The sequence below is a fragment of the Hipposideros armiger genome, unplaced genomic scaffold, assembly GCF_001890085.2.
Source record: "Hipposideros armiger isolate ML-2016 unplaced genomic scaffold, ASM189008v1 scaffold_275, whole genome shotgun sequence".
In the NCBI taxonomy this organism is placed as follows: domain Eukaryota; kingdom Metazoa; phylum Chordata; class Mammalia; order Chiroptera; family Hipposideridae; genus Hipposideros; species Hipposideros armiger.
In genome coordinates this window covers 538,141-551,957 of record NW_017731625.1, presented here as the reverse complement: position 1 = coordinate 551,957, position 13,817 = coordinate 538,141, and the positions used below count along the sequence as shown (strand labels likewise).

Here is a 13,817-nt window from a genome sequence, read left to right as displayed (position 1 = left end):
ATGCTGGCTGCTGGCTACACACGGTAGCCCATGGCAACCCACTGCCACAGGGGCTGCAGCCTACGCCGTCGCCAGCGACTCACAGCAGCCCAGCTCCAAGTTGAGCTGTTGTTCAGCATCTTAGCTGTAGAGGGCCGTGTCACTGACCCGCATATGTGGGATCCAAACCGGGGCCCTCTGGCGTCCCAAGCCAGCTCTTAACCAATGCACCACTTGGCCGGCCCAGGCCCTTCTCCTTTTCCCCCTCACCTGAAGAAAGACATCTGGGCACCGTACATGCTGGGACTAAGCTGTAGAGCCGGGTAATACCCGAAAGGAGGCACAATGAGGCTGAACACCAGCGCCAGGCCCACAAACAGCGCAGGCAGCACAATCTGAAGGACCAGCCATAAGCTGCCCTCCCCACCCACCCTCCAGGTCTGCTGTACCCTTTCCTGCTCCCACTCTACAATCATCCATGGCTCCCCAGTGCTCTCAATAAAGGTGTGCAGGGCAAGGGATATACCTAGGGTTAGGCAGTTGAATTAGACCACAGAGTGGAGAACAGGCACCCAGGATCTCCCATGCACCCTCCCTGGTGCCTAGCGCCCCTCACCTGTGCAAACAGGCCACGGAGGCTGTGGCGGGCAAGCAGAAAGCGCTTAAGTAGCAGGGCCTGGAGCTGCTGGCAGGTCAGCGCCCAGCCCTGTACCGCTCCATGATATTGGGCCCTGAGCCCTGCAGGGCCTGTGTCTCTGGGGCAGGTCCAGCTGCAGAAGATGGGAGGGTCAGTGCTCACACTGAGGGGACCAGGAGGGGCCACAGGATAGGGCCACAATGTCAGGATGGGACAACTCACCCAGCTCCCCACTCTCTAGGGCTGACTCCTTGGGTACAATAGTCACATTTGGGTGAGTAATGCCCATGCACGGGTGCTGTCTGTGGCTGCCATCTGTGGAATCACCAGGAGTCAGGGGTCAGTGTTCAGCCTGGGGTCTGGGTCAAGGTCAAGGGGCACAGATGAAGGGGGTCAGGAATCAGGGATGGAGGTCAGGGCTATGCTGGACCGGATGTCATGGCCCAGGACGCAGGTAGACCCACCAGAGGGTGGAAAAAGGCCCCAAGAGACAGGCAGTCACCCAGCTGGAGGCAGGGCCCCAGCTCTGCCCACTCTCTTGTATTATTTATCACTCAGAAGAATCCCAAGATCCAGAAAATGGGTTAGGAGAAGAGGCAGAAGATCCTGGAACCAGCGATTCCTGACCCCTTCCAGCTCTGGTCTACTTCATGATTGTACAGATGGGGAAACTTGAAGCCGCCAGAGGGGTAGGCAGTTGCCACAGCTCACACAGGAAGGGGGAACTTGGACCCAAGACCCCCGACCCCTACTCCATAACTCTTCTTTACATCAAGTGGGATCTGGGGGACCAGTCTCAGTTTCTCCATTTGTAAAACCGGGGCATAGGGCTTGGAGTTCTAACGGGGAACGGGGCTGCAGGTGCACGATGGCAAAGCCCTCAGTTGAGTCTAATACCCAATCTCCCCCTTGAAAATTAGTGGTCAATTCTGCCATTCCCCAACACTCACTGGCAGGGAGCCAAGGTGAGACAGTCTGGACTCGGCCCATACCCTCTAATCCCCAGGGATCATGCCTCCTTCCCACCCATCTCCACCCCCGCATCCTCTCAAGGCCTTCCTCTCTCTGGGACTTTCACCGTTCTAGTCCCCAGTGCTAGCCGCTTTTCCTCCACCCGACAGCCGCCTGGAAACGCGGCCCCTTTAAGAGAAGCCCCCGCAACGGGAGCGGCTTCCCTGCAGCCTACTGTAGGTTGTATTCTGTGCCTGCGGCAGCGTCGAACCCCGCCCCTTGCGCACTATTGGTCATCATATCCGCCACTCACAAACCAGGCCAGCCGGAGCTCTGCACGCCTAGGAAGTGGGTGAGGTCACAGCGGGGCTGCGCCGAGCCGGCCTTCTTAAAGGGGCCGCTCCACTCGCTTCTCGCCGCATCACTGTGAGGTGGCGGAGCGCCAGGCTGCCTGGCCACCCGCAATGCAGCTCTGGTAGGAGGTCCCTTTCTCCCCACTCTACCCTGAGGGACCTAGCCAGACTCGCACTATTATCCTGTATTTGTCCATCAGGAAAACGGGGCTTTGACTATTCATCACCCACTCATTCTACAAATATTCCTTGGTGCCTACACACAGATGATGGCAGAAGTGGAAGAGGCCCTCAACATTCTAAGATTCTAGTCCTGGGTCCTAATGGTCACCCCGATTTTGAGGAAAATCTCAGGATCGGTTTCCTATTCCTGAAAATTGGGTATGTTTCACAAGATCGTGATGAAGATAAAACAATGGTGTGGATTCACAGCTCTTGAAGGCACCAGGAAGGGTGAGCGGTGTGGGAAGGGCTCCATGGAGGAAGGAGGAGGTTTGCTCTTAGGGCTTTGCAAATGAATAGAAGTTTGTCAGGGAGGGAACTCCAGGCTGAGTGAAGGCACACGCAAAGGCTTGGGGCTGGATGATGGAGTGCTGGGTGGAACCCCAGTTGTCAGTGTGGAGGTGGCAGCAGTGTTGAGGCCCTCACCTTTCTAACCAGCCAGGAGCCCCCAGCCTCTGCCTACTCCAGGTCCAGGTTCTCAAATCATTTGTTTGATCCAGACTCGCCTGTACCCTGGGCCTCAGCTTCCTGCTCTCCCAAGGCAGCTGTGAGGACCAGATGTTGTCCCCCTCACCCCCAGGACCCCAGAAAGGATCCAAGCAATCACCTTCCCCAGGCTGCCTCTGACACCAACTCTCTGAGCGTCTTTTCCTAAAAAGAGGCTTTTATTGCCTTTGGTCGGTATTTCACATTATCTCTTGGTCCCAGCGCTTCTGGGTTGGGCTGGTCCCCTGGAGGGCCTCCAGGTGGGGATCCCTGTGCAGTACTTGGCAGGGGAGAGGGGACACTATGGAGGGGGGTGTCCGACTTTGCCTCAACCACTCAGAACTCTGTTGTCTTGTATAGGCCTCAGTTTCCCCACTGGGCACCTAGGAGGGTCCTGGGGAAATCCATTCCCTCATGATGCCTAAAATATCTCAGGACTGTGGCCTGGCCTTCTCCTATGGGACCTACTTCCTTCCCAGCACCCCCCACAATCCCCACCCCATTCCCCTGAAAAAAATTACCATTTCATTAAAACTACCTGAAACTTGTGGGCACAGAAACCACAAACTGACAGGCAGAGAAAAAGGAAGAGGAGCAGAAGCAACCGGAAGCCATGTAGGGCCAGTTCCCCTTCCTGCCCAGGTTTCTTGCCCACACACACACAGCTCAGTCCAAAACCTAATGGGAAATTTGCTGCCTGGATGTGTCTGGGCAGGGACCCCCACCCTACACACATCTGGATCTGGCCTTCACCCCTTCCCCACAGACCCTCAGGTGGAAGCACTTGGACACGTAGAAAAACAAGATGAAAACACAGAAAACCCCGAAAACCCAGATGGGGCAGCGATGTAGGGAGACACCCTGCACAGGATCCTCAGTAGCCAGCCTCCTCCTGGTAGTAGGGGGGATACTCTGGGGCTGTCCCTGTGCTTGGGCAGTCACCAGCAGCCCCTGGAGCCCCATCAGCTGCTGGGCCTTGTGGGCAGTACTTGGGGTCGTATATCTGCCGGCCCAGGCCAAAGACTTGGCCGCTCTGGTTGGCGCCCTGCGTGTAGCCCATCTGCAGTGACATAGAGGAGTTGTCACACTTGTCGGTCCCCAGCTTGGTGTCATAGATGTGCCGCCGGGTCCCAGGAGCCGTCATGCCCACCTGCAGAGGGAGGAGAAAGCCTCAGGGTGAGAGGGAAGAGATGAAAACTGAGGCTCTCAGAGGAGAACTTGCCCCAAATTCCCACACCATCACCCACCATCTTTACACTCACAAAGCAAACTCCTATGCATGCTTCCAAACCCTACTCAGACACCCTCTTTTCTGGCTCTACGCTGAGTTGATTTCATTACCAGTGACCTTCTCCCTTGGTGCCAGAGGTGTTTGGGTCCAGCTCTCCCTGCTAGCCAGGAAGCACCCCTGGCAGGAGCCGAGGCCTCAGGAGAACCTGCATACTCCAAAACCACCATTGCACCCATGCAACACTGCAGGAAAAGTGAGAACTGCAGGATCTAAAAATTTCATTGTTGGGTGGGCCTCGAGGCAATCCCTGGAGGGAAACTGAGGCAAAGAACTCGGTAGTAACTTCCCTGGGGACACAGCAACCTGACACACAGAGACAGAGAAGGCACTAATATAGAGGCAAGAGGGAAGCCCAGAGTGGGGTTGTCAGGGGGAGAATGTGAGGTTTCTAGAGGCCCTAGAAACCTCTAGAGACAGGGGTCTGGGGGAACTGGGTGAGGCCCACCTGGCTGGCACACTTGTTGGTGCCCATTTGCAGGCTGATGGTCGAGTGGTCCATGGGTGGCAGGATATGGTTCTTGGGGTCATACAGATGCCTTCTTGTGCCATATGCAGTCATGCCTGACTGGCTGGCACACTTGTTGGTGCCCATCTGCAAGAAGGCGGGCAGGAGAGGTCAGGCTGCCCAGAACTCGAGGAGCCACTGGGTGGACAGGGCCTGGGTCACAGCAGAAGCCTGCCCCCAGTGGGCTCTGGGGCTAGAGGGGCCTGGCACCCACCTGGAGCCCAATAACACACTGTCCCGCCTTCATGGTGGCATCATCGAAGTTTCGCTCCTGCTTCTCTGAGTATTTGACACCGATGTCGACACCACTGTGCAACCCCTTTGTCTTGGCCTGGAGTGGGGGGATAGCCGGGACCTTCAAGCCAGGCCCAGTGGCTTGCATAGGAATTGGGCTGAAAACTGCCAACCCCCCCACCCCCTACCATCCAATGCCTCAAGTGTCTCAGACTCAGAGATCCTGATAGCCCCAGCCTTCCAGCTGCTCAGGCCAAGAATTTGGGGGGCATCCTTGCTGCCCCTTTCTCATCTTCCATCACTTTCTATCCAAACTCCCAGTCCCCATCCAGGTCATGGCCACCATCTCTCGCCTGGACACCTGCCCCAGCTCCTCCTTGCTCTCCTAGTCCCCACTTCCCACATGGTAGCCACAGGAGCTCCTGAAAACATTCAGGACACCATGCCTGACGTGAGAACATCCTTCCCAGTCCACATCAGGGCCATGCTGTTCCCACCTAAAACACTGTTCCAGCCCACCCTGGTCTCAGTTTACGGGTCACCTAGACCACATGCATTGGTCTAATTCGTTCTTTTTCCTTCAGGTACGTCCCACAATCTACAAGTTATTTATAACTTATTTTATTTAATTTAAATTTTTTTTTTTAATTTTTTTTTTTTTAATTTTTTTAATTTTTTTAGCTGAGCCATCCCGCCACCTGTTGGCAGCTCCGCGGCTGCTCAGCTCGGGCTGACTCGAACCACTGTTGCTCAGAGCTCAAACTCTTGAGCGAGCTCTTAACCAACTGAGCCACTCAGCCGGCCCTATTTATAACTTATTTTAAAATGACTTAGGGTCGGCCCAGTGGCTCAGTTGGTTAAGAGTTGGCTTAAGAGAGCGAGCTCTGAGCAACAGGGCCACCGGTTCGATTCCCATATGGGCCAGTGATACTGTGCCTGAGCTGAGCTATTGCTGAGCTGCCAACAAGAGGCAGGATGGCTCAGCTGGTGTAACAAGATTGCCTGTTCGATGGTGGGCTATGCCCACGCGCAACTAAGACTGAACTTGGCACCTTGAGCTGAGCTGCTGCCCAGCATGGCTCAGTGGATAGAGCGTGTGCTCTTTTTTTTTTTTTAAAGATTTTATTGGGGAATTGGGGGAGGGAAACAGCTTTGGGGAATCAGGGAAGGGGAACAGACAAGTTGCTGTCCTTTTGTTCTTCAGTCTAGTTGTGGAAGACATCGCTTCACTGGCCCATGTTGGTATTATCATTGCGCTCTTCCCAGGTGAGGCAGATTGGTCGCTGGCCAGTGGACGGCCGCTCATGGCGGCTCTTGGCAACTCACGCCAGTTGCCGGCCGCTCACGCTGGCTGCCAGCCACTCACAGTAGTTTATGGCAGCCCACTGAAGCTTCACTACAGCCCAGCTCCAGGTTGAGTTATTGTTCACCAGCTTAGCTATAGAGGGCGCAGCATCACTGGCCCTAATGTGGGATCTGAACCGGGGCCCTGCTGCTCAGAGTTGGTGTCTTAAGCCAACTCTTAACCAACGCGCCACTTGGCCGGCCCAGAGCGTGGGCTCTTAATAACAAGGCTGCAGGTTCGACTCCTGCATGGGATGGTGGCTACGCCCACCTGCAACTAAGATTGAACACAGCACCTTGAGCTTAGAGTCCACGAACTGCTGACAGGAAGCCAGATGGCGACTGGCGCCCTCCACAATGAAGACTGAAGAACAACAACGTGGCTGGTCCCCTTCCCCAATTCCACAACACTGTTCCCCTCTCCCAATTCCCCAATAAAATCTTTAAAAAAAAGAAAAAAATGACTTGAAGAGTTGGCCAAGTGGCTCAGTTTGTTAAGAGAGCAAGTTCTGAGCAACAGGTTTGCCGGTTCAATTCCCACATGGGCCAATGAGCAGTGCCCAAGCTGAGCTGCCACTGAGCTGCCAACAGGTGGCAGGATGGCTCAGCTGGTGAGCGCACGTGCTCTTAACAAGGTTGCCAGTTCGACTCTAGCATGGGATGGTGGGCTATGCCCCACCCCCACAACTAAGATTGAACATGGCACCTTGAGCTGAGCTGCCAGGAGCTGCTGCTGGGCAGCGAGATGGCAACTGGACTTGGAGCTGAGCTAGCTGCGCCCTCCACAACTAAGATTGAAAAACAACTTGGCTGTTCCCCTTCCCCAATAAAATTAAAAAAAAAAAATGACTTGAAGAGGGGACCCTCATGTAAACTCTGAGTGATAATGAGGTGTGGATGGAGGTCTGGCAACTGGAACACATGTCCCACACTAGTGGGAATGTGGATGGTGGGAGAGGCTATGCACAACTGGGGGTGGACTGGGGGCATATGGGAAATCTCTGTACCACCCTTTAAATTTTGCTGTGACCCAATAAACAAAAAAAGACTTGTTTATTGTCTACTTCCTCCATCAGACCATGAGTCCATAAAAGGGTGACTGTCCTGTTCACCATTGAATCCAAGGTGCCTGGGCCTAATGGGTGCTCAGAAATATTTGCAAAGGAAGGAATGAGAGCACCTGTAAATCTGCATCGACCTCTCTGTGTGGTTTTGGGCAGGTCACTGCCCCTCTCTGGGCCTCACCTTCCCTGCCAGGGCGAGGAGAGACACCTGCACCTGTGTCATGTTCCCACTCTCAAACAGGTCGTTGGCCTCGAACAGATCCACAGGGTTCATGCCGTAGCTGACCATGGCCTTGATGAAGTTGGAGAGGTTTTCTAGCTGGGAGGAGGCAGGAGAGGGGCTGTGAGGGGACCTCAGGCTACCCACTGGTCAAATGGGGTCACCCCACCCCATCCTTGCACCACCTGCCAGTTCCTCACCTGATGCCAGTTCTGCATGGAGCGGTTGACCTTGGGGACCGAGCCTGGCTGCAGCTTATTCATGAGTCTGGGGGATGGGGATAAATGGAGTAGGGGAAAATAGGAAACTCCATTAACATAGGGGAACCTCACTGCCTCTTTCTGGGCCTGTTTCCCCTCTTACAACGTCATATTCACCCACAAAGCAAAGATGCCAAAGAGTGACAACGATAGGTGTTGCAAGTATAATCCAGAACCCCTGATTTCTGGGAGTGAATCTGGGAGTTCCTATTCACATTTTTAATGTGCAAACCATGGAATGTTTGAACAGGACACAGCAAAGAAAGGCTCCCAGAAACTCTAGACATTTCCCCATGAAAGGAAGGGCGTAAGACAAGGATGCTCCCCATTATAGGTCCTCGACAAACCAATAACACAAGAAAAAAAGCCTGAGACTCATTGAGGGAAAAGCAAGCAAGCTTCAAACAGCACACAGGACAATCGGGGCGATGAGCACATGCCAACACACACACTCACGTGCACAGGATAATTCCATCCTTCAGACCCTTCTGGAAGTCGGGGCCAATAGACATGCCTGTGAGCCCCTCGATCCAGCTGCAGAGCTCTGCCTCCTTCTGAGGGTCATATTTGGACAGGAGCTGGTGGAGCAGAGGGCACAGAATTGGGGTGAGAATATCCAGAAGTTCCCTGAAGCTCTTGATGGGATGGGACCAGTGGCTCCAAGGGAAGAAGAGTCAGAGGGGCCTGGAGGACTTCACACCACAGAGCCGACCCTCCCTCTTTCCCATCAGCAAGGACACTCACGGCACAGATAAACCACATGCCACACAGACACACTCATATCTCTCACTGATAAACACTGGCTCTAATCCATTTCCAATGGTGTCAAACTCCACATGGCAGCCAGCAGGGCTCTGGCAGGACCTGCCCCACCTCCTGCCCCACGCCTTCTCATCTTGTTCTCCCTGCACTAGGGACAAACCCTTCTGTTTCCACTTCCTATCTGTGGATATGCCTCTTCTGGACTTTACATGGAATCACACACTGTGTATCCATTTACCCATTTGACGGACATTTGGGATATTTCCACCTCTTGGCCATTGTGAATGGTGCTGCTGTGGATGTTCATGTAAAAGTTTTGTTAGAACACCTATTTCAATTCTTTTGGGTACATATCTAGGAGTGGAATTGCTGGGTTGTGTAGTAATTCTGCTTAACTTACTGAGAAACAACCAAATCTTTCTCTGTGCCTTGAACTGGCCACACCAGTTACTGGCTTAGGGCTTTTGCATGTGCTGTCACTTTTGACTCAGATGCTTGCACAGCTGGGTCCCTGCCTTCCATTTAGTCACAGCCTGGAGGTCACCTCCTTGGAGAGGATCCCTGACTACCCTGGCTATGAGGGCCCTCCTCGTCACCCTCTTTCCCAACACTCCTCTTACTTTCCTTCTAGACTTTATCTCCACCTTCTGTCATATGATACAGCTCCTCACTTATGGTCCACCCCTCCTCAAGCTTTGCCATCCAGCCCAGTGCTGTTTCTGGATAAAAGTGCTTATGGTCCCCCATCAGCACATACCCATTGCCCACACCCCACTTCCTGTGGCATCTCAGAGCACCAAAAGGCCAAGAAAGTCAGACTGGCTAGAGCCCAGGGAAGCTCCCAAAAGTCAAGGAGACCCAGGCCAGTGTGGGCAGACTCAGTTAGCCCCAGGGCAGCTCCTTGGAGGGGTGGTAATAACAAGCTGAGTCTGACCCCCTTGTACCACACTGGCCAGTTTGGTGGGTTTTCTGCTCCCGAGTGTTTGCTCACAGACCCCCACCTGGAAAGGCCCTTTCTCTTCCTCTCATCATGCCATCCAAGGGACCCAGACCCCAGAGCTGCCCTTTGCAGACCCAGTTCCTACTCCCAGCTCTGCCTCCAAGCCCCTCATTACTGTGGACAGTTCTCGCCCCATGCCTCAGTTTCCCCATCTATGTTTGGAATTGTTAGCATAAGAGTCTCCTGAACCCGGTCCCTGCCTCCTGGTGGCTGCATATAAATCCATGACATAGGGTCAGGTTTAGTTGCCTGGAGAGCAGGGGAAACAAAGGCGGGAGGCTAGCCGGCTAACCTGATACGCTGGGCCCAGCCCTAGAGTCTGTCTCCTGGTTCCCACGGCCCAGGGAGCAGCCCTGCCCATACAAAGCTTTGTCCAGCCTGAAAAGGGGGGGGGGGTGCTGTGTGCATCACATCCCAGTGACTGAGTTTGAGGTGGGCTGGTCTGGACACCTGGCATGCCTGCCCAGCTGGGCCCCGTCCTTGACAGCTTGCAGGGGCCGGAAGAGCCACTGTCCTGGCAGAGGTGCCTGGCCCTCCCTGTGGCCGCAGCCCCTTCCTCCCCGGCTGCCCAGCAGCCTGCAGTACATTCCTCCTCACCACAAACTGCCAGGAATGCAGCCGCCGCCTCCCTCAAAATCCGCTAAATTGGGACCAGCTGTTCCCAGTGGTCTAAACCCCTAGCCTGGCCGGGAATCGAGTGGTGATGGCTGCTCAGAGAGACACACTGGACTATCAGCCTGCCTCGTGCCATTCAGCTGGGGGTAAACTGAGGCACAGGGGCCAGGCAGAGGTCTCCTGTCTTAAGCATCTGGTAAAGTAGACAGGGCTGGGCTCAAAGCCACAAGAAGTTGGTTTCCAACCCACGTGTGGCTCCTGAGAGGCCCTGTCAAGCTGGTGGGTGCCCCACCCACTCTCCAGAGCTGGAAACTGAGGCCTGGTTCTCAGAAGCCTTTGACGTCACTCCACCCAGCACAGGTATCAACCTGCCCCCAACACACTCCATCTCCGGAAGCTGCCCCGCCCTCACCCACTTCCTGCTGCCCTGGGGGAAGACACGGGGTCCAGAAGGACCAGTGACCATCAGGCAAGGGATGCAGCAAGTCTGGGTTCCGGTCCTGACTCTGCCACTTGCAAGCTGTGTGGTCCTGTGCAGCTAAAGCAACATCTCTGAGCCCAGCGTGCAAACCATGGCCTCTCAACTGCCTAGTGCTGGATGGGGCAGCATGCCATAGGCCTGCACAGGCAGCCTGGCAACGTTTACCCGTGGGTTTATTGCTGGAAGGGGGAATTGTGTGTTTAAGGGGGGTCTGGAGCCTGCTGAATGGCTGTGCTCGGTCCCTTGGCTTCCAAAGGGGTAGGGTGGAGTTGATGCAGAATTCTCCCTCCTGTCCCTGGCCCTGGGATGCTGACAGCAGGTGTCTACTGGGGGTCAGCAGGGTTGTGCCCTTGGTGTACCCACGTAGGCTTCCTTCCAGGGGCCACATTCCCAGATGCCTGGTGGGATGATGTGGTGGTGGTGGGGGTGCACAGGGATGGCAAACACCTGTCCAGCTGGAATGGCCCTTGCTTGTCAGACCTGGGACCTCCCCCTGGATCTGGGACCACCCCTTGCTCCCTCTTCCCTAGATGGGCCCTATTGTGTGACCCTCCAAAAGTGTCTGCCCTCTGGGAGCAAGAACCACGAGTGTTTTCTTATATCCTGCTGGCCCCATCCCGTGTTTCCAGGCCACACTTTTAGGGTCACATTCAGGGGACCCCATGTGTCCTGTGGACCCTTTGCTGTGCCTTTAACTTTGTGAGATGGAGACAAAGAGAATGTACAAGAGAACAGCCCTCTCGCTCCAACTTTCCCTTGGTGCCACCCCTCCCAGGTGTAACAGGTCAGTAAATTCCTGTGGGGGAAGCCTACACCCTTCTGGAAAAAAACACACAGCCTTGCCCCTTTCCCCACCAGCAGCTTAAGTGGCCCCAAAAGCAGAAGTTTGGCCAGGGGATGAAGAGGGGAGTGCTGGGGTCCTCTCTCAGACCCTAAGGTTATTCTCAGGCCTTGAAGCGCTGGAAGAACCCAGGGCTGTGGGGTTTAGGTGGGGGAGGGCTGGGTAAGAGGTCAGACCCAACCACTCCTAGATGCTGGGGACCGTGTCAGATCGCGGACCTCACTTCTCCCCAGAGTTGAGAGAGTCTCAGGAGACGTCCCCAGAACCCCAGATGTTGGGGAGGAGGAGGGCCACTATCGTCCCAGATGTCGGGGAGCCTGGAGAGGCGCCCACCCCTACAGAAGTCCGAGGGTGCGAGGCCTCCGCAGATGGGGCCGAAGCGCCCCTCACTCACCCGGTTCTTGACCTCAGCCGAAAGCCCATACGAGGGCCCCTTGTTGAACTGCGTGGAACTCATGCCAGCGGCGGCGGCGGCGGCGAGACGCAACCGACGGATGGCACGAGGAGTGAGCCGACGGGGGAGGTGCGGGCTCGGGGGCCCGCCCCCGACGCTGATTGGCCCCCGGCGCACATGTCCTTATAAGGCCAGGACGCTCTGGATTCCTGCGGCCGCGGACTTCCTGAGCCCCCTCGGCCGCCCCGCCCCGGTGGGGTACTCCATCCTCAGGGGTCCGGAGGGAAACTGACGCAGAGAGGGACTGGGGATCTGGACTGACAAGGCCTGGCACACTTGCCTTCGCCAGTAGGCGGCTCTCTCACCCTTTCGGGGTCTCAGTTTACCCTTCTGCCCGATGATGGAAGAGGGGAAATTGTTGGGTCGAACCCCAATTCCTTTGAAGCACGAATGAGGACCCCTCTCTGCCACTTAGAGGCGCCTCCCACTCCAGCCCCCATCCTGGGAACTTCCATTGCTGGTTGGTGGACAAGGGAACTAGGGGGCTCCTCTGAAGAGGGGGCCATTTGAGTTGGGGGCTTTGATGGATGAGTAGAATTTTACCAGTCCAAAAGGGATTAGTATTCCCGGCAGAACAGAAGGTGCAAAGACCTAGAGGGACTGACAGTGGTCGAAAGCATGTAGAGATCAATCAGAGAGGTTGGGGAAGGGTGGGTGAGAAGGGGGCCTTGAATTCTGGGCTGAGGGATCATGGGGGATGAGGAGAAGGTGGAACAGCAGAGAGTTGAGGTCAGAAGATACCCTGGGGGTAGGGCTGAGGCTGCCAAAAGTACCAGGCCAGGCACACAGTTGGTGCTCAATAGGTGATGTCTGCTTGTACAGATAAATCAACAAATTAATAAATAACTGGATAAATGAAGTTACTTATGCAATAACTCGTTCATTCATTTATTCATTCACACACCTGTTCATTCATCAAAAGCTCTGTGACACGACCTCAGAGCTAGTCCCTCATCAGGTGATAATGCTTGGCTCTGGCCGGGCGCATCCCTGGGAAGACAGAGCCAGACACAGAGTCCCCTGCCCCATGTGAGCAGGTACAGGACAGAAAGAGGGGCCTAGGGTATAGGAACCTGGAAGGGGACTGGGGGCTTCACTAGAGGGGTCAAGGAAAGCTACATATAAGGGGAGATATGGGAGATGGGATTTTGAAGCATGAGTAAGAGTTTGACACATTTGACAAGTGGCTGGTTGGGCTCTGTGAGGGCTCAGAGATGACTCACCCCTGCCCCTTCCCTGGAGAGCGCTTGTCTCTGGCACTCCACTACCTGGATGTCTGTTTACTCTTTCTCTGTCTGTTATTCTCCCATTCCATCTATCTGAAGTCTCCTTTCTTCAGGGTTCAAGTCCCAGTTGGATGATCTTAAGCGAGTCTCTTCCCTTCTAGGTTTCAGTTTCATCATCTGTGAAATGGGGACCAGTGGTCAGTGGGAGATCAATAATAAGACAGTGCCGCTCTGAGTGTGGAACAGTGCAGCTTCTTGGTGTCTAGGTGGAAGCTCTGAGGGTGGTAGGGGCACAGGAGGGTTCAGGTGGACTCCTTGCAGGTCCTGCTGGGGCAGGAGGCTGGTGGTGGGAAGGTGGCTCAAGTCAGCCTTGGGTGGTCGGTGGCTACTAGCAACATGTCCATGGGTCTCCTTGCCATGCCACAGCTCTTGGTACTTGTCCAGGGGGCCACTAGCAGCCCCATTCTGTGCTGAGGTTCTCTGAGAAGCTGCATGTGACCCCCCAACTGTGCCTGCAGCCTTGTGTCCAACCTGTGCCTGCTCAGGCAGGCATCCTCACAAGGAAGCAGCCAGCCCGTGTCCTGGGGCTCTGGGTCCCACCACAGGTTTCCAGCAGGGCCAGCCAGAGGGCTCAGGGAGTGAGGAGGAGCTAAAACACAGAAACAAAAAGAATCTGGATGGTTCCAAACCCTACAACAACTCGCCCACTGGCAACCTGGGCAAGCCCCCCAATGCCACCCAGCCTCAGTCTCTCAATTGGCTTGTCTCCCAGTCGGTGATATTCACTGGGTACTCACAAAGATGCCTGGGACATTGTAAGCGCCACATATGTGCTGGGCAACTTCAATCCTGGCACTCAGATCAGTGCTGACCCATGGGACTGATGGCACAG

At 55.1% G+C, this 13,817-nt stretch overlaps 2 protein-coding genes across 3 annotated transcripts in view; both read right to left on the bottom strand.

Moving 5' to 3' along the window:
- ABCA7 (ATP binding cassette subfamily A member 7) overlaps positions 1 to 1,867 on the bottom strand; it is a 9,440-nt gene extending 7,573 nt beyond the window's left edge. The window contains 6 exon segments of the mRNA XM_019657183.1: positions 250 to 374; positions 596 to 699; positions 702 to 749; positions 839 to 950; positions 953 to 975; positions 1,855 to 1,867. Coding sequence (XP_019512728.1) covers positions 250 to 374; positions 596 to 699; positions 702 to 749; positions 839 to 950; positions 953 to 975; positions 1,855 to 1,867 — 425 coding nt within the window.
- Positions 1,868 to 2,786: 919 nt separating this feature from the next.
- CNN2 (calponin 2) lies at positions 2,787 to 11,770 on the bottom strand. 2 transcript variants are annotated; one of them, XM_019657500.1, is made up of 7 exons: positions 11,640 to 11,768; positions 8,003 to 8,124; positions 7,487 to 7,553; positions 7,248 to 7,385; positions 4,639 to 4,755; positions 4,365 to 4,511; positions 2,787 to 3,778 (listed from the first exon to the last, which is right to left on the bottom strand). In XM_019657500.1, exons 1-7 carry the CDS (start codon positions 11,700 to 11,702, stop codon positions 3,503 to 3,505), a joined length of 930 nt encoding a protein of 309 aa, XP_019513045.1. In that variant the 5' UTR covers positions 11,703 to 11,768; the 3' UTR covers positions 2,787 to 3,502. The 2 variants fall into 2 exon arrangements, with proteins under 2 accessions (XP_019513045.1, XP_019513046.1); XM_019657501.1 differs by lacking the exon at positions 7,248 to 7,385 and having other exon boundaries at positions 11,640 to 11,770.
- Positions 11,771 to 13,817: the final 2,047 nt, after the last annotated feature.